We start from the raw sequence: 19,830 nt of genomic DNA, 5'->3' as shown, positions 1-19,830 counted from the left end.
AAGTCAAGACATTTTAAAATATCTATGTTGGATTAGTTCAGCAGCATTTATAAACAAATATCTTTTGGCATCTGTTGCTCCTTTCTCAGCATTCAAACAATTTAAAGAGAGCATAATAGCATACAGTATCAAAATTCTCTGTTTATTTTCCATCTTTGTAAGGCTTTATTTTAACTCTATTTTGTTTATTTTTACTTTTATTTTTTTCTTTTTGAGACAGGTTCTCTGTATCTTTGACCTGGAATAACTCTGTAGACCAGGCTGTCCTTGACCTCTCAGAGATCCACCTGTCTCTGCCTCCCAGGCATTGGGATTAAAGGCGTGTGCTACCACATCTTGGAGTCACAGAGGTCAATCACCCTCTGCCTCCCAAGTGTTGGGATTAAAGGTGTGTACTACCACACCCAACTACTTTCTTTTTCCTTTTAAGAACTTTAACTTTTAGCCTGCATATATTTTTTTTTTGGATGGCAAAGGATGTTTATTTAAGCTTGATCCCTTGGCACAGCACATATATAGAAATATATAAAGTCACGAAACTATAAATCATCTTGCCATGAAGTCCCTTCCTCTCCTTGGGCTCAGCTTTCTCAGTGGGCCCCCTTCTTCGCCTCTTCTTTCAAAATCCCAGAGTGTAGAAGGTTGGGTTCACTTCTTAGCAGCTTCTGCGTGCGCTGCCAAATCTGCCTCTTTCTGAGCAGCCAAAACCACGGCTCGTTCCTTCTGGAAAGCTGCCAGTTCTTCTGCATTGAGGTCCTTCACCACACGAATGCCCAGGGAGCGGGCGGAGCCAATGATAGACCGGACAACAGAAGACAGGGGCACGTCTTGCATGGCAAAAGCGTCATCCTTAGCTTTGACACAGGCAATCTCATATATGTGCTTCACACTCACCAGGCCTGCCACCTCTCTCCCTGTCTGCCGGGCCCCCTTCTCAATCCCAGCTGCTGCCTTCAAGAAGTAGGAAACAGTGGGTTGCCCAATCTTGAGCTCAAATGTCCTGTCGGGCTTCACAAAAATCTTTGTAGGCAGGGGAATGCCGTCTTTGATGTCCTTTGTCTTCTCGTTGAATTCTTTGCAGAACTGGTTGATAGAGACACCTCGCTGCCCCAAGATGGGACCTAGTGGGGGCCCAGGCATAGCCTGGCCCGCTCGCACGATAGTCCGGATCACGCCGCCGGCCTCGGGCTTCTTGAGGGTCCGAGTGACCCGGCTAAGCTTCGACATGATGTGGGACTTTCAGAATTAGTTCGCCTTTGAGCAGCAAGAACTACGCTCAGAACGCTACCATCTTCCTGCATATATTTTTTAACATACTGTAAATCATTTAAAAATTTTGTCTTTTTTTTTTTTCGAGACAGGGTTTCTCCATAGCTTTTTTGGTTCCTGTCCTGGAACTAGCTCTTGTAGTCCAGGCTGGCCTCGAACTCACAGAGATCCACCTGCCTCTGCCTCCCGAGTGCTGGGATTAAAGGCGTGCGCCACCACCGCCCGGCTTAAAAATTTTGTCTTTGAATCTCTCTTTACTGTATATCTCTCTCTTTTTCTGACCATATGAGTAATTTACCAAGCAATATCAGAATATCAGTAGGACTAAAGCCATGGCTTTGATGGCTGGATCCAGCCCATTCCTTAGCTTTCCAGCCTCATGGCTGAGGTACCGCTGAAGCCATTTTATTGCCACAACTCTGTGGTGTTTCAAAGTCCCTGCCAGCAAGTAAGCTGCAGCATTATGTCCACAGACAACACTCAAGTCTATAGTCGGCCCTCCTGCCTCAAACAGTCGAGTTTGCCCTAGCAGGACGGCCCAGAAAGCCAGCATTTTTAAACGGCACAGCTTTTTTCCTGCTACACCTGAAAACCGAAAAGCATGCGTTCAGCTTTTCATCAACACCATTGAAGTGTTTCATGGCAGGACCTCTTAAAAGAGCTGCAAGCTTTGCAGCTAAAGCTGAGTCAGGAAGCCTCTCTTAGATGAGAGCACTTGCTTGCCTCTAGCAAGCAGAGTAGACCCGAGAAATTGTTGCTACCAAGAAAACATCCTTTACTCTTTCCCAAGCTTTCTCAGGCTTTCAGTGGATTCAGTTGTCCACACGTCTGGGCGCCAAAATGTAACAGCGTAAACGAATGCAGACAGATTGTAAAAACATATACAGCTTTAATGAAGAAATAGACTTACAGAACCACCGTTCCCGCGGAGACCAGGAAAACAGAAGCAAGCGCTGCGAGCATGCTCGCCAGATTTATAGGCAAACATTAGCCCGAGGCGAACACGCCCCCTAAAGGGCTGGACTTATCCCTACAGTGTTTACCTTAAGAGATGTGATAGAAAGCCTTACCAGAGGATGTCTCTTCTGCAGAGATTGAAGATGCATCTGTGTACAAGCACAAAGCATAATGCTTAAAAAGACAGTCTTTTCATTGATCTTTGGATTGTGGTGAATACAACCATTATGTAGTTCATTTTTCAAATACAATATGAAAATAAAAACACATGTACATTAATGAATACACAAATTCTTGGTGTGCAGGATATGAAATAAAGCTGGCCCTGAACTGGAAGCTTTCTGTCTGCTAACTAGTTTTCACAGTGCTGGAAGGTTCTATTTAGGCAGCTGGGGGATGATTGTCATAAAAAGCCTAACTCAGCTGTGAACCTCTAATGCTGTGCTACCATCATGTTAGACATGATGTACTCACAGGTATAAGAGTTTATTGGGCTAACCAACTGCTTTCTGACTGGGCTTGAAGCCTTCTCCAAGGAAAGAAATTTATATTTAGTGTTGTAAACCTGGTCTGTTAGGTGATCAGTCACAGTGGGGCAGGTACTGCAGTTGTGTTGCTAAGTGCATACAATGTGACTGTGAAATTGACTTCTAAATACTTATAATCATGCCCATAGGTTGGTATTGTTTCTGGCTTTGGCCAGAGAAGTTTACTTTTGGAAGGATTTGTGGGTTTTGCAGAGACTCACAACTGGTCAAAGTGCTGAGAATAAGTGAATTGTATACTTATCCCCAAATGAGACTTCAATATGACCTCCTCCAGGTCTCAGGAAACTGATGGGAGAGGGAGCAGAAAGAATGTAACAGCAGGAGGAACTCCTCGGGTATTCTAGAACATTGTTTTCTGGACACAACATAGATGTTGCACTCTTGACTCTCAGAAGCTTTGATTATTTACACAAGACTTACATAAGATTGGGCTTATCATCATCCCACTGTGGAAAGAGATGCTCATGAGACCTAATCCCTCCCTGAGGATCTATAGGCAGTTGATGGTTGCTGAGGGAGAGTGGGGAGGGGGCAGGGAGGGCTATCTTCAGTGTCATGGCCACTGGTAAGTTGTCTGTGCTCTTTTAAGCAACCCCTCACCTATGCTTTGGTAAGTAACCATAATTAAACAGATTAGTTTATAAAATAAAAGCATAAAGAAGAAACTGGCCTATCTGGGAAGAGGAACAGAATTAGTAAGAGTATTAGGGGCTAAGGGAAGGGAGACAGAGGCAAATATAATCAAAGCACACTATACACAAGTGTGAGATTATCACAGCAAAACTCATTATCATGTAAAATTAACATGCTAAAATTTAGAACAAAAATCACTGATTAGTTAAAACAACACAGTGAAGTACAGTACCACTTAGCTCTCACTTCTTCCTTTCTGCTGAGGTTGAAGACCTATCTTTGAGCAAAAAGAAAAAGAAATGTATGTGTGATCACTTTCCAAACAGAAAGAGGAAAAAGCATGATCATGTTTCACTTAATAGCTGTGATGGGGTGAAAAGATCACCAGAGGAGATCTCTGCTGTGACTAAGATGCATCTGTGGGTGAACCCAGAGAACTGGATGCTCTGAAATGGGTCGAGTGACGCTGGGGTAGTTTTCATTCACTTTATAATTAATGTGAACATTAAATGAGTTTACTGTTCAGATACAACACAACACATAAGGAATTTCTTCATTTGCTAAGAAGCATAATAGAGGGGCTTACCATTTTAAGAACTGGATTCCACTGAACCTGAAAAAGTATCTACAGACAAAAAGAAATAAATATTTGGATAATTTGCCAAATAGGAAGATAAAAGGCTGTCACTTGTTTAACATAAATTCATGACAGGCAGAAAACATTACTAGAGGAGGTATCTTTGTGGAGACCGAAGATGCATCTGTGTAGAAAGTCAGAAAATAGGGAGCTGTAATTTTTGTGTCTTGGGTTGAGAAGATGGCTCAGTAGGCAAAGCACTTGGTGCGGTGGGACAATGGTTTTACCCTGTAAAGATTCGTTTCTTGTACTTGTAAAAGACCATTGTCCCACAGCACTTCCTTTTTTCTCTTTTTTTTCCCGTTTATTTATTTATTAAAGATTTCTGTCTCTTCCCTGCCACCGCCTCCCATTTCCCTCCCCCTCCCCCAATCAAGTCCCTCTCCCTCGTCAGCCCAAAGAGCAATCAGGGTTCCCTGCACTGTGGGAAGTCCAAGGACCACCCACCTCCACCCAGGACCAGGTCTAGTAAGGTGAGCATCCAAACTGCAGAGGCTCCTTTTTTTTTTTTAAAAAACAAACTTAATTCAAGCATAATTCCTGACCATAATTCAAAATTTTCTTTAGGTCCTAATAAGATTATCAGTGCCCTAATCAGCAAGAAGTAGCCTGAAAAACTATGCCCACAATCCCAAAAAATAGATTATGGATTTGTTTGCCTTTGCTTAGAATTTTGGTTACAAGTTGTTATGGATAATGGTCAGGAGAAAAGCTAAAGAAAAGATATTAGATTCAGAGTTCTTATTTTTTTTTAAAAGGGGGGAAGTGTTAGGGACAATGGTCTTTTATCCTGTCACTTGTATTATTTTTTAATCAAGGTCTGATTATTTATTTGTTACCCTTATAGACTTATTTTTGACTGGACTCAGACTTAGAAGTAGAAGCTCTCAGCGAGGACAAGTCTTCGCCTCTTGGCAATCTGTTCCTGGCGCTTTTCTTTGGCTTCCTTCATTCTCTTGGTCAAAAGTTTAGCATATTCTGCAGCCTCCTCCTTGTTTTTCTTTGTTCGTTGCTTCTTCAGAGCAATACACCGGCGTTTGTGTTGCAGGACACGTGGAGTCACAAGACGCTGAATCTTGGGTGCCTTGGTCCAGGGCTTCTTACCTTCTTTGTTTAAAGGCTTTCTGACAACGTACTGGCTGACATCATCTTCTTTAGAAAGATTAAAAAGCTTTCGGATTCTGCTAGCTCTTTTAGGTCCCAACCAACGAGGCACAGTAGTATCTGTCAGTCCAGGAATATCCTTCTCTCTCTCTCTCTCTCTCTCTCTCTCTCTCTCTCTCTCTCTCTCTCTCTCTCTCTCTCTCTCTCTTTTGGTGGTGGGGGGGTTCGAGACAGGGTTTCTCCATAGTTTTTGGTTCCTGTCCTGGAACTAGCTCTTGTAGACCAGGCTGGCCTCGAACTCACAGAGATTCGCCTGCCTCTGCCTCCCAAGTGCTGGGATTAAAGGCGTGCACCACCACCACCCAGCCTTCTCTCCTTTTTTACAACAACCAAGTTGAGAACACTCAGATTGGCATCCACAATGCATCCTCGGACAGATTTGCACTTCCTCTCTCCGGTTCTCCTTGGTCTATAACAAGAATGCCCCTTACTCAACAGCAGGCACACTCTGCCATGGGTCAGGACACCTTGTTTCACGGGAAAACCTTGTTTGTCATTGCCGCCACTAATTTGGACCACATAACCCTTCCACTCTTCACCCAGGGCATCGGCAGCCACTTCCGAGAAGGTCCGAAGCTTGCGTTTCATCGTCTACTTCGATGAGTTTCTGGCAGCCGGTGGCACGGAAGGAGATATTCAGCTTCATCTTCGCACAGCCGACCACCTAGGAGGCGCCACGAAAAAGACCACTTGTATTTTTTTTAATAAACGGTGATTGTCCAGTAGCCAGGCAGGAAGTATAGGTGGGGTGACCAGGCAGGAAGTAGAGGTAGGGTGACCAGGCAGGAAGTAGAGGCAGGGTGACAAGAACAGGAGAATTCTGGGAGGAGGAAAGATGGAGTCTGCAGTTGTCATCCAGAGGAAGCAAGATGTGACTGCCTCGCTGAAAAAGGTACCAAGCCAGCAACTAACACAGACAAGAATTATGGACTAATATAAGTTATAAGAGTTAATAAAAAGCCTGAGATACAGTCAATAGCCTTTAAGTTAACTGCCCACTGAGATGTGGCTTATTATACTATTTATGCCGATGTTAAAGCATGCTTTCGACCTCTTTTCTGGCTGCAGGATTCAGTTTCTGTTCTCCATTCCAGCAGAGGATTCTGATTTATGAGTCTACCCATAAATAAATAACCTTCTTTTAATCTCAATTCTGAGCTAGTATGAGATTTCTTTTAAGTGTCCTTCTTCATCTGGTGCCCACACGGATTCGGACTCCATACCTACTGGGTGGATGGCCTAAAGGCCTAGCCAGTCCACAGCCAAGAAAGTATCCCAACCCTGTCTGCTTGGCTTGCTTTTACCTAAGCAGTGCTTTTTTTGGTAGAACCCCCACCACAGTGGAGATTACTGCATGAGGTAACTTGGAAATTTTCCAAGCACATGCACGACTGCCGCATTCCCCGGCAAAATTCCCTGGTGCAGTTCCTTGCCGCATGGTAACTTCTGCAGCTTCCAGTTTGTGCTCCCTGCCTATGAGTTCTGGGTTTCTTGCTCTGTGTATGGAATTGATTTAATTGCTTTTAATTTGTCAAGCAAAGCCTGTTTCTCAGTATTTATCCAGTACCAAGGTGGGAAAATAAAGCAGCTCAGGACCATTCCTGTCACCACAACTCTGCAACCACGACATCTGCTGGACAAAAAAGATTATTACAACTAAAACAATTTACCAGATCTCATAACAGGTAATTTAATAAATAATATTGCAGACTACATTAATATTGAAACTTTTAGTAACTTTTTTTGATAATACTATGGATTGTATTCTATGAGGCTTATATGGTTATGGTGATACTTCAATTTATTGAATATTGTGACTCAGTTTTTTTCTCCATATTATATCATTAAGAAAGAATGTGGCACTTTTAGGAATGATACACTCTTTACAGACTAATAATGAACAGCTAGTTGTCATGATTAATACTATCAAAAATCAAAAGTTACCTGAAAAAATTAATACTATTAAAATGGATAACATTAATTTGACAGACAAAATTGAATCCATATCTAAGAGTATTGAGAAATTATCTGAAAGAATTTATACTGTTGAATTTGACAATCAAAATTTGTTAAAAAGTTATGATAGGTTAGCAGATAGAGTGTCTCTCCAGGATGGCAATGTGCATGCTATCCAAATAATATTCAAAGATAAGGTGTTATTTTTAAAGGTGAAACTTCAGACCTTGGAATCACATGTGCAGAATGAGGAGCTTGTTCTAATTTTTTTTGGAGAAATTAATAGCAATTATACCTATAGCGATAGACTTAACCTTATAAAAAGAACTTCTTGGATTCTTCCCCAAATTTTATGTGATGCTCCAATAACTGGAGCCTGTACATTTTATACTGATGCAAGTAAACCAGGAAACGCAGGTTACAAATCAGAAGAATTAAGTAAGGTAGAACAAAGCCCTTATAATTCAGTCTAGAAGCCAGAATTATGCTATTCTCATGGTGCTAAGGGATTTTAAAGAACCTCTTAATATAGTTACTGATTTACAATATTCAGAAAGAATTGTCTTGCATATTGAAACTGCTGAATTCATACCAGATGATACAGAATTGACTTTATTATTTATCCAGGTGCAAGACATAATCAGAAATAGGCTTTGCCTGATGTACATAAAACACATCAAATCCCATATGGGTCTGCCAGGTCCTCTAGCACAAGGTAATGTAGAAATTGATCAGTTATTGTTTGGAAGCATGTTGTAGGCCTCAGAATTTTATAAAAATCATCATGTCAATAGCAAAGGTTTAAAGAAAGAGTTTTCTATTACATGGCAGCAAGCAAAGGAGATTATAAAGATACCCTACTTGCTCTTTCTATAACCAAACACCATTGCCTGCAGGGACTAACCCAAAGGGTACTTAAAGGAATAAAATCTGGCAGATGGATGTGTTCTACTTTTCAGAATTTGGAAAGTTAAAATATGTACACCACACCATTGACACTTATTCAGGGATTCAGTAATCACACATTTATTAGAAGTCATGGCCATCATGGGAATACCTGCACAAATAAAGACAGATGATGGTCCATCATATGTCTCTAAGAAAATGAAACAATTTTTGCTTATTATAATATTAAGCATATTACAGGTATACCATACAATCCTACAGGTCAGGCAGTTATAGAAAGATCAAATCAAACTACAAAGGATATGCTAAATGAACAAAAAGGGGTGGAAAACACCTTCAGAAATAGATTACATAATGCTTTATTGACCTTGAGTTTTCTTAATGCAAATGAGAAAGGAACAACAGCAGTAGAGAGACGTTGGATAATGAAAAAGTCTTCTGAATTAAATCAATTGGTTTATTTCAAGGATGTGTTGACCTCACAATGGAAATCAGGAGATGTGCTACATTGGGAAAGGAGGTTCACTCTTGTTTCCACAGAAAAAGAAAAAAAAATATGGATACCATCAAAATTAATAAAGATTAGCTTTGAAAAGAAGAAACCTTTTGAAAAAAAATGACAGCTCATCCACAATGACAACAACCATACACGTGGTAAGGAAACCTCATAAGGGCCAGGGCAAGGTTCTGCTCTTATCTTTATAGGAAAATACCATCTTAAAATATTCAAGAGTCCCTGGATGTTTGGATGCTGACCAAAGGAAAAATAACTATCCAATAAGGATCATCAAGAAAAAGGAATACAACTTGTAAGGACAGTTGATCAAAACATATACATTATATATATGAATATATAGAGCTGGTTTTGGAGTTGGACAATGGCTATGTCCTTCTCTACATCCAAGCATGTTCTTAAAAGAAATATTCAGAGTTTCTGTCTCATGTCAACAGCTATCTGGTATGGGACAGAAAGAAGAAAGAATCTAGAAAAAATTTTACTTTTCTTCATACCTATTTTTGCCTCTATCATACCTTTTATTGAATATATATGTTTGTATATGTCTCTATAAATAATGTTTAAGTTTTCCACCATGAACAATGAATTTTCCTGTAGTAATCTTTGAAATTTTCAGGAAGAAGATGGGGCCTTACAACAACAACTCCATCTGGTTGATATGACATCATGATGCTGATAGCACTACTATTAGACCGTTTTGGGTACCAGCTGCTCAAGATGGTTCCAACTTGGTTAGCTGAAATGGTATACTTCTTTTTTTCAATGTTTTGGCCAGAAGTACAAATAGGAACCTCAGAAAAACCCTACCAAATACTCAGAGACTATTTGCAATTATACCAGACAGTAATCTTGGAACTTAACTATCATTTTACTTTCACAGGATCCCGTAGAAAGAATATCACCCCCATGACAGCTGGAAGTAATTCTCTCCCAACAAAGTTTGTTCTCAGGGTTAGGGACATCATTTAGGGGTTGATTATAATTGGTATAGGGTGGGGGTTGGGGGAAATTTTGTAGGCTCAGGGATCTCTTTGAAAAAATAGGGGGGAAATTGGATTATTATTAGCTTATTTACACTAATAATAGAAGTGAGTATTAGAGTGAATACTTGTAAGCTATTATTTATAGGCAATTTACATTGGTATAGATTCTTGTATATTGATACAAACTTAAATTATATTGACTATGTTCCCATTTTTGTCTACAATATTTGTATACCTAAGCAAAGCTATTTTGTCATATTTATGCATGCAAGCTTCTACCTCTGCTTAAAACATTTTTATATATTGATACAATTTTAGATATAGTTATCATATTGCAATGTACATTTCTACATCTGATCAAGATACTTATACATTGTTTACATTTTGAGGTCATTGTCCTCATTTGTTGCACAGTTGTTTATTGCATAATCTTTTAATATGAAGTCTTAGTCTTAAAGTTATATAGGTATTAAGAATTATAGACCAATAGTCATCTATATTTGTCATACTTATAGTTAGACTAATCAGGTTCTTTAGATAGAGATTATATTTTGCATAGATAATCTTCAACCACTTCAAAGAACTATAGAATATGGCATTTAAATAACTTAGGCTTCTGTTGGTGTGAGACATGATTGCTCCTGGCAACACCGATCTAGTCCTGAGAGAATGTTGAACACCAGACACTCCACTTGGAGCTTGTTTTCTTATTGGCAAAATTGACTTTTGAGGCAAGGAACTGTCCATGCCTCAACCACTGGCAAGATACATGGTATCTGGAAATGGATAAGCAGGACAGAAGGAAAAAGACTGTCAAATCTTGTCAAGGACAGGGTAAGACAGTTTTGAAAATTTTTCTGCCTCTGAAAATGGTCTGTCAGTTATGCTAGGCCTTAGCCAAAGTTAATTTCTTCAACACTGCAAATGAGAATTTGGTTGATTGCCCAGGTAGCTTGTTGTCTTTGTTATTTGTTGTACATTTTTAGAAGTTGCTTGATTGCACTTCTTTCTTACCCAAGTAATATTATTTCCCTTCTCAGATCTTCAATGGGGTTGAAGACTAGATAGTTGTAGTTACTTTCCTCTTATGACTTGGCCAAGTTATTTATTATATAAGACTTCAACTCATTAGGATAGGATAATTATTGAAATATTTATCATATATTTCTTGCTTGATATATTTGTTCTTATTGTATATAATTTTGTATTTGGCTTAGAACTATCTTATTTAAATAAAAGGGGGAGGTGCTGTAGAAATTACTACAGCTAGTAGCCTTTAAGTTATCTGCCCATTTGGGCGTGGCCTCTTATACTATTTATGCTGAAGTAAAGTGCTCTTCTAGCCTCTTTTCCAGCTGCAGGATTTGGTTGCTGTTCTACATTCCAGCAGAGGATACTGATTTGTGAGTGTACCTCTAAATAAATAACCCTCTATTATTCTCAATTCTGAGCTAGTGTGGGATTTCTTTTAAATGTCCTTCTTCACAGGGACTTGACTTTGCTCTCTTTGATGAGCTCACAGCGCTGCAGTTGCTTGAGTTGCTGGTCCAGGTCTCTGATTTCAATTTCTGCCATGGCCCACTCCTGCCTCCCACCCCCATGCAGGTCAGAGTCAGGGGCTGCCCCTTCCCGAGAGTCTTATTATTAATTATAAATGATTGGCCAATAAGTAATTGGCTTATTACTATCTAACTTGTACCTTTAAATTAACCTACATTTTTTCTTTTTTTAACCCATATTTCTTATCCGTGCTTTGCCAAATGGCTTGGTACCTTTTTTCAGTATGGCATGTTCATCTTACTTCTCCTTGTTTCTGCTTACAACTCCTCTGACTCTGCCCTTCTTCCCAGCATTCTCTCTCTGTCAGGCTATTTGGCTCAATCTCTTCCTGCCCAGCTATCAGACAGTCAGTTTTTTATTAACAATGAGAATAACACATATTTACAGTGTACAAAGATTGTTACATAGCAGGGTTCTGTAGGATCTGTATAAAAGGGCCTTGATCAGAAAGTGAGTTTTTGTCCTTAGTCTTGTAAAATCTGTCCTGTGTAGAATGTTGATGTCGCCAAAGCAGAAAAGGCCATCGGGATGTTGAGAATAAGTGGAGGTTCATTTCTTACTATGAGGTTATTCACTTTGCTACTGAAACATCACACCCACCCTCCAGTATAGAGACACACAGGTATGTGTATATGTATGTGTGCATGTATGTACGTACATACACATGTATGTGTGAATGTGTGTATGTATGTATGATGATATTGTCTGTAGAGAAGACAGAGAGAGGGAGGGAAGGGAAGAGAAAAAGAGAGGGGTAGGAGAGAAGGGAGAGAAAAGAGACCACAAAAAGGTGGTCATATTTGTTTTGACTGACCATGTTAGATAACCAGGCAAGGGCTCCAGAAAGGCCCAGTAGTCAGGATGAACCCTTGCATGAAGGCAACATCAGCCCATGTAAACACCTTCAGTGAAGTAAAAGCTATCCTGTTCGTCTAGCACCTACAAGGAGGAAATGTCGTGATGACCCTTGTAACTTTTTTTCCCACTGTGTCTGACTAAATTTGCATAGGTCAAACTTTCTCACCTCTGAGCAACTGAGTGTTCTACCTGCTGTTCTAGCAATCAACTCTCAGAACTTGGCCTTCAGACAGAGGTTCTGCTGGGTTTCATCTGACTACATAACCGCTATTGATGTCCTGCCAGCTACCAAGTGGAGCAGGAGTGCCCGTGGCTCAGGATGTTTTACCAGTTAGTGTCAAGATGGACTTTGTTTTCATGCATATTTGACCTGTGCCTTTGACCCTTACAGTTGAGGTTACTGCTCCCTCTCAGGCAATGGTGCTTCCGAGAGGCACACTCTGTACTTGCCCCAGTTTTCAGGGTCAAGGGAAAATGTTCCAGGACTCAGAGTTTGCTCTTTGGAAAGGGTGTTTTGTTTTGCTTGTTTTGCACAAAACTAAGGGTAGGTTTTAAGTTAGTTGGAACCATATTTTAATTCATTCTCTCCTATAATAGTCATAAGTATCAATACTGTAAAATGATGATTGTATTTGTTGTGGTGACCATACATTTCTAAATTTTGTGTTCATTTACATATTAACTTGCAATATTGTTCTTGATTGGCTTAAAGACCATATTATGGAATATGAAAGTGAATCTTTACTTCATAATTCCATAGATTACTTGGAATCATGTTCTTATAAAGCTTCAGTTCTCAACATTTAATAATGCCCCTGATTACTCTACACACAATTTGTTTTTCTGACAGAAATATGACCTTAAGTGTGCTTCTTTAGACCTGACATGAAGGTCAAAAGAAAACTTCAAAACTTTTAGAAATTTGTGTCAAGCAATATTCTGTACATAATTATCATTTATTTATAATGTAGGTATTATAAATCAGGAGCCCATTTCTATTATTTATGCTCATATGTATAAAGATCTTTTCTATACTATGTTCATATGTATCTTTCTCACACCTTATTATGCTTATTATTCTCCTCAGTCTTTCACATTGTTTAGGAATACTTATGGATATTTCCTGAAGGATTTTAAATAAGTTCTGCATGGAGATTCTTCAGAAGGCCTAGGATCCCTCTCCACTGTAAGGTATATTTATTAGTTTCTCAATTTTTAAGTGATCTTTAAACTTGCAGATGAAATTGTATTTAGAGTTTTAAAAACCTGGAGCTGAGGATGCAGCTCATTTGGTAGAGTCTTACCTGTCAGGCACAGATCCAGATTTCAAACCCCAGCACCACACAGACTAAGAATGCACACCTTCAATTCCATTACTCGGAGGTGTAGGCAGGAGGAGCAGAAGTTGAAGGTCACTTTCAGCCATATAATGACCAGCCTGGGCTACTCCAGACCCTGTCTAAACACATGAACAAACAAACAAAACCAAAACCTAAAAGTTTGTTTACTTACAATTTGCAGGAAAAACAAAAATGAGCATTTTGGGTCCTATGTTTAACATGCTGGTAAAGTGTGATAAAGTCATGCATGGTGAACAGAATCTTATTTTAAGTGTTCCCATTGTGAGTCACCCGTCTCAGGAAGGCACTACATCTGTCAGTCACAATTCCTTGTCTCTCTGCGCTCTCCCCATTGCACATCTCCAAAGCTTATCTACCTGTCAGACCCAGAGGAAACACCACTTCTCCCGATTCCAGAAGACAGAAGGAACAAAGGAACCTGTCTGTGCTGCCTGCTAGCATACTGACCAGAGCGCATGCTGGCTTCCAGGCTCCCTCAGTAACACAACGACCTGTTACACATTTCACCGTCCCTGCCAACCCCCTGCCATAAACTCTCCCAGCTCACAAACTTCCCTACCCCCAGCTATTCGTTCTCCTTATAACCCTGCTATTTTTGATATGCTCTCTTTCTCTCTCTCCTTCCCTTTCCTTCTTTATGTTTTCTCCCTTCCTCCATATCTCTAGTTTTCTCTACTCCCAACCCTCTCTCTAGCTCTCTGCACTGCTCCTGTTTTTCATGCCCAGGTCCAGTCAGCTGACCTTGTTTAGCTGCTCTGGACTTTTCCAGATAACTCTGGCTGTTCTCTCTCTCTCTCTCTCTCTCTCTCTCTCTCTCTCTCTCTCTCTCTCTCTCTCTCTCCCCTTCCCTTTCACCATACCATGAACGGTCATGTTGTTAGTTTATACATTACCTTTTACACATCCCTGAATATTATGAGGGTGGGTCTTTTATTCTGTACCCCAGGAGTCAGTATCATAATTTTGAGGTTGATCCATATTGTTTTTGCATTAACTATTTGCTCCTTCTCGTTGCAGATGGCGCTTCCTGTTTAGATAGTACATATTTCCTCTTCCATCTTATAAAGCGATCTGGGCTGTTTTCCCCCTTGACTCTTTTCCTTCAAAACAAAAGCTGGTACACCAACACCCCTGTAAAATATCCCAGAAGTCTCTGAAGTCCGAATTGACTTGGAAAAAAAAAACATCCAATTGAAGTGTGGTTATATGTACTCAAGCTTCAGGAATTAATAACTATTTTTAGGATTCTTGTTAAAGTGAAAGTTCACTGCATTTTGGTTACTTTTCGAGATTTCCTGTTAAGGCTGACATCATTCACTCCTTCAGGCTTTATTCAATGACATTGCCCTACTTTCCTAGTGATGTGAGGGATAATCTGATAAGAAAACTTTGCTGCCCATCATGGTGAGGAAGACATAATGGCCATAAGCAAGAGAGGCTTGGTGTCAGGACTACCAGGTCCTCCCTCCCTCTGTTCATGCATCAAGTATCATATTTTGGGTGTATCCCAAATTGAATCCCAAGTATATGTCTTCTTAAATAGGTAATGATGACTGTCATTATCTATAATTCATTTTTTTACAGGTCTCTTTTTCTATAAAAAATACACGGAGAAAAATTTACAAATCTTTAATAGATATTATGTTGGAGAAATTCATATTACCAGAGTAACTTGAGAGCTGTCAGCATCTGCCCTACACAGTACTACACAAGTGTGTCCCCTTCCTATCATCACAGGTTATTCCTTCTCATTACGGCGTGTGCTGCACGGGCCCTCGAGGCTGCCTTACTCCGCTCTGTGCTGCGGTTATGCGGTCACATTTCCCAGTGGAGCAGTGACTGTTCTTTTCCACTTCTGACTCTAAGTCTCACCCACTGACTGCGTATCCCTGCTGAGTTTGCAGTCTTGAAAATTGTTCAGAATCAATGTGCTGAATTTGAGGGTACATGGAGACAAGTTGGGGGCCACCAGTCGAGGACATCATCAGAGCCACGGGGAACTCACTCAGGGGAGTTGTCTTCATTCATCACTTCAGAGTCTCAAAGAGTGGCATCATGAAACTTGAAAACCCCACACTGCTCATGTCTCTTTATCCCCCTCTTTAGCTTTCTTCAAGGACTAAGATGTGAGAATGTGATTATTTTAGAAGAAGGCCATCTTCTCTGTGTGTTTTGAATGTTTCCTGATCTTTAAATAGTAAAAGTCACCTAGTCTAGGAGAAAAAAATATGTGACTCGGAGCAATTGTTACAGTGTTGGATCCAAGAGCAGGTGGGGCCATGGCGAGCTGGGAATTGGCTTCATTCAGGTGCCCGCACACACAAGGCTAATAACGCCTTAGCCATGGGAGAAGCAGGAGGCCTGAGGTGTCTCCTTGGATTGCTGGTATCCACTGGAGCTGGCCGAGGGGAGGCAGCTCTCAGAGACTGATGCTGGCCTGTGAAGGATGGCTTTTTTTGGTAGCTGATGTGTTCTAAATATCTTAAGGTTTCTTATTTAAAATCACATCATCCCTACTGATCCATGTTTTCTATAACTTTTGCAACCTGGGTCTGATTTTCTTAGATTCCCTAAAAAGCCTTTCATCGCTGCCTAGTTAAAATTTCTATATTATCCGTTTTCTTTTGCATAATCTTTCTGTGAACACACTTTAGCACATTATAAATGTAAGCTTAAAATTTATGCAGAGCTTGTTTCTGACCTACTTGCAAGCCCTGTTTCTTGGCGTAGAACCATCTCCATTCCCATGGCATAGATGAAGAAACAGACTCGGGGCAGGAGCTGTAGCTAGGCAGAAAAATGGCTGAGATAGACTTATGTCTGAGGCTTAGGGAAGTCTTGTAAGGGAGAGGAATAAGAGATGCTTTGCTTATAGCCCAGATTCTATGGTTGGGTATGTGAGGCTGAGCCAATGTCCTTGTTTGTAGCTCAGTGTCTGTTTGTCACTTATGTGGTTAGTCATTACTATAAGGACAATGACATCATCTGATAATTCTGACAGCTCATTGGAGATGGGGAGTGACACCATAGTTCTATGTCCAGGGTCTTGGGGGTACACTTTTATCATGGCCTATAAATTTTCTGAACCAAAAGCCACACTCCTCACTCTATGCCCACTCTGATCATGTGACCCTGTCTACAAGACCGCTCTAATTAGACACTCTCTTGGGATCCAGTCGTAGCCCTACAGAATACCCTGCAGAGGTCATTGCCCAGCACCATATTTAGAATCCAGAAGACACCACCTTCAATAAGAGTCTAAAGGCAGCAGGTCACATGAGAAATCATGTTATGTACGAAGCTATGGAGGTGTTCCCAAGCAAGGCTGGGGCTGCTATATGTTCTGCTTGACTCTGTGCTTGCTGAATTGTATAATCCTCTGAGTGTGTGTATCTATCCAAGAATCAGGCAGATGTTGAAGGGAATCTCTCGATAATGACTCCCCTCTAAGGTGGGATAAAAGAAGAAAGGATGTTTCATTCTACAACTTCCCCTGACTGAGGACATTTCTCCTTCTGCTCTTCTTAACCTCTAGTTATACCAGATGGTCCAACCTCAGACCTCAAGGACCTGAGTGACAGAGAATCACAGAACTCAAGACCAGAAGGGGAAAAGGGCTTTGGGTCCCTAGAGGAGGTTATAGTGACAAAAGAGATCCAATATGTAGAGGAATCTTGGCTGAAGAGTCCTGGGCCCTGGCAGTGAGTGAGTCCCCTGGAGGAGCAGGTTCTCATTCTCATGCCTATGTTCACTCTGGAGGAAAGCCTGGGCTTAAGGCTTATGTCCTTGTGCAGGGGTAGAGGATACCTACATGATTCCTGGGTTCCCTGAAGCTGGGCCTCTCACTCACTCATGGTAGGTAAAGTTAAGTTAGGAAGCAGCAGCAGCATTGCTTGGGAGTGGGGCAAAAAAAAAATCCTGGACTCATCAAAAGCAGGAGGGACAGGATTGTTTGGCAGGTAAATGTTGTTACCAATTCAAAGCCGAGCTCAGTGGATTTCCTTCTGGACCGAGTCTCCTTCTGTCCCTCCATGTCCTGGCTGTGGAATGCATGTTCAGGGCTCCTCCAGAAGCTGCTGTCAAAGGGGAGAGTCTAACCCTGGAGTGTCTCAGATTAACAACTAGGATTATGGATGGAAGGCACTCATCCACAGAAGGCTGCATGGCTTCTTTAGGAGCAGGTCTTGGTTCACCAGCACAAATGGCTCTGACTCTTTCAGGAAGTCTGGCTATGGAGCCAGACTTTAAATGGAGTTTGTGAGAAGTCAAACTTTCGTTATTTGCAGGTGATATGATAGTGTACATAAGTGACCCCCAAAAACTCTACCAAAGAACTCCTACAGCTGATAAATACCTTCAGTGATGTGGCAGGATACAAGATCAACTCAACAAAATCAGTATCCCTCCTATACACAAAGGATAAAGTAGATATAAATAGTGTAACTGTAATTCTTGTTTGATAACTGTTTTGTTATATGTAATTTTACTTTGTTAAAGTTAAAACCTTCCTTTTTATTTAAAAAGAAGAGGGAAAATGGTGTGGGAAGTCCTTCTGCCTATGTGTTGCTTTCATTGGTTCATAAAAAAGCTGCTTTCTGCCAATGGCTTAACAGAGTAAAGCCGGGCTGAAAGAGATATATAGAGAGAGTAGGCGGAGTTAGGAGAAATCATGTAGCCGCCTCTGGGGAGAGACGCCTGCCCTGGAGCCCTCTGAAACTTTGCTGGGAGGCCATGACCTTGTGGTGATGCACAGATTAATGGAGATGGGTTAGTTTAGGATATAAGAGCTAGCTAGAAATATGCTTAAGTTATTGGCCAAACAGTATTGCATATAATAATAGAGTTTTGTGTAATTATTTCAGGAGTTTGGGCGGCTGGGAAACAAACAAGCGGCCTCCTCCAACAAGTGACCACACAGGATGCTATTCAGGTTAATATTTTATTGCCCACAAACCAGGTTTGAGAGCTCACTGTGGCCATCAAAAGGACAAACGACTCCCAGGAAGGGTGGTAGCTGAATTTGAAAACACAAAAATGTTGGTGGAGGGTCTTGCTTTCCTCTTCCAAACTTACCCTTGCTACAGTCCACCCCATCTCCACCCCCAACAGTCAAAGACCCGTGTCAGGTCACAGGGATGCTTCTGATTTTGTTGCTGATCTCTGACTGAACTCCTTTATTCGAAGTTCCTTCCTTTTGATTTTGCCTGTGATGGTTTTGGGCAATTCAGGAACAAACTCGATCTGGAAGAGAAGAAAGTCATCCTGACTTAGGACTGCTGTGGCTTCCTTCGCGTTCCCATGACCGGCTCCACCCCCACCCCCTGCACAGACTGTCACCTGAGGTGACCTCCATGGGCTCTACTGAGTCCTGCAGGTTTCTCCTGATTCCTGAAGGAGGGTGTAGTCATGTAACTTGCTTTGCCCCATGAACTGTGAGTGGAAGTGGAGCGTGTCCTCTCCAGTCAGAAGAGTTTGGAGCCAGGACGAGGCAGGCGCCTCTGTGGCCACCCTATCCCAGGGTGAGGGATGTGGGGCAGAGGTTACAGAAGAGCCACGATAGACACGAACAAGAGACTATCAACCTCCATTGTTTGGGGGCATTGTGCTTGACTAATGTAGAAGGGTGGTCTTGTTGTCACACATCCTTTTGAATTCCAACCCTCCTCTTACATAGTGCAACCTCAGGTGACTTCGGTTTCGTCTCTATCAAACATGCGCACATGCTCTTGGACTGCGGTCAGGCTTGAATTGCAGTGCATTGGGGTTAGAACGCACACACAGTATTCTAGAACATGATACATGTTAGCCCTGCAGTTTCCTAACACGTGTGCCTTGGTGAACATGGGGATGGTGCAGGGGTGCACTACAGCAGAAGAAAGCAATGACTTTCTGACAGGCTCGTCTCTTATTTTAAGCCAGCAGGACAATACTACGCATCTTCCTTCAAAGCTTGCCTTTTCTCTTAATATACTGAGAAGGTGTTTTATGTCAAAGATAAAATAATATGAAACTTGACCCGATGGTACATGCCCGTGATCCTGACACTCAGAAGGCTGAGGCAGGAGGATTGACAGTTTGAGGCCAGTCTGGCTACATAATGAGTTCTAGGCCAGCCTGGCTTACAAAGAGACACCGTCTCAAAAATAAAGGACAAAAATATAATGTAGCAGAATGATAAATAAAACAAAATTAAAAGAAATCTTTGCTACCCTCTGAAATTATAGGAAAAATTTCAATTAATGGCTAAATCATTTCATTATTATTGGTTTTTTGTTTTACATACTGCACATGGCACTCGAAACGAATGTAGCAAAAGACGCATCCCAAAATAATTTTATGTTCTAAGAATAAATATTTTGTTTCTTTTTGTTTGCTTTATGTATGTATGTTATTGGGGTTGAAAATATGGTTTAATTTCTTACTATGAATCACATTTTAAAAGTATCAATTTTGACTTCTTAAATTTTATAGAATAATAAGT

General features: G+C 41.0%; 3 protein-coding genes and 1 pseudogene across 4 annotated transcripts in view; 1 reads left to right on the top strand and 3 right to left on the bottom strand.

Moving 5' to 3' along the window:
• The window catches only part of LOC142849626 (laminin subunit alpha-1-like), an 82,606-nt gene extending 76,775 nt beyond the window's left edge, over window positions 1–5,831 (top strand). The window contains exon 11 of the transcript XR_012910602.1: window positions 5,752–5,831. The gene's annotated coding sequence lies outside the window, so the exon portion shown is untranslated. The remainder of the gene's footprint in view (window positions 1–5,751) is intronic.
• LOC142850948 (large ribosomal subunit protein uL11m pseudogene) lies at window positions 456–1,288 on the bottom strand (annotated as a pseudogene).
• LOC142849625 (small ribosomal subunit protein eS6-like) lies at window positions 4,877–5,803 on the bottom strand. Its single transcript, XM_075972036.1, has 2 exons — window positions 5,536–5,803; window positions 4,877–5,308 (listed from the first exon to the last, which is right to left on the bottom strand). Exons 1-2 carry the CDS (start codon window positions 5,794–5,796, stop codon window positions 4,916–4,918), a joined length of 654 nt encoding a protein of 217 aa, XP_075828151.1. The 5' UTR covers window positions 5,797–5,803; the 3' UTR covers window positions 4,877–4,915.
• Window positions 5,832–18,269: 12,438 nt separating the features above from the next.
• Window positions 18,270–19,830, bottom strand: part of LOC142849622 (acyl-coenzyme A synthetase ACSM1, mitochondrial-like) — a 29,619-nt gene continuing 28,058 nt past the window's right edge. For both annotated transcript variants that reach the window (XM_075972032.1, XM_075972033.1), the window contains one exon: window positions 18,270–18,590. In XM_075972032.1, the coding sequence (XP_075828147.1) occupies window positions 18,477–18,590 (114 nt within the window). In that variant the 3' untranslated portion in view covers window positions 18,270–18,476. The remainder of the gene's footprint in view (window positions 18,591–19,830) is intronic.

This window comes from Microtus pennsylvanicus, chromosome 5, assembly GCF_037038515.1.
Source record: "Microtus pennsylvanicus isolate mMicPen1 chromosome 5, mMicPen1.hap1, whole genome shotgun sequence".
In the NCBI taxonomy this organism is placed as follows: Eukaryota; Metazoa; Chordata; class Mammalia; order Rodentia; family Cricetidae; genus Microtus; species Microtus pennsylvanicus.
The sequence above is the reverse complement of the archived record's forward strand: the minus strand, read 5'-3'. Positions and strand labels throughout refer to the sequence as shown.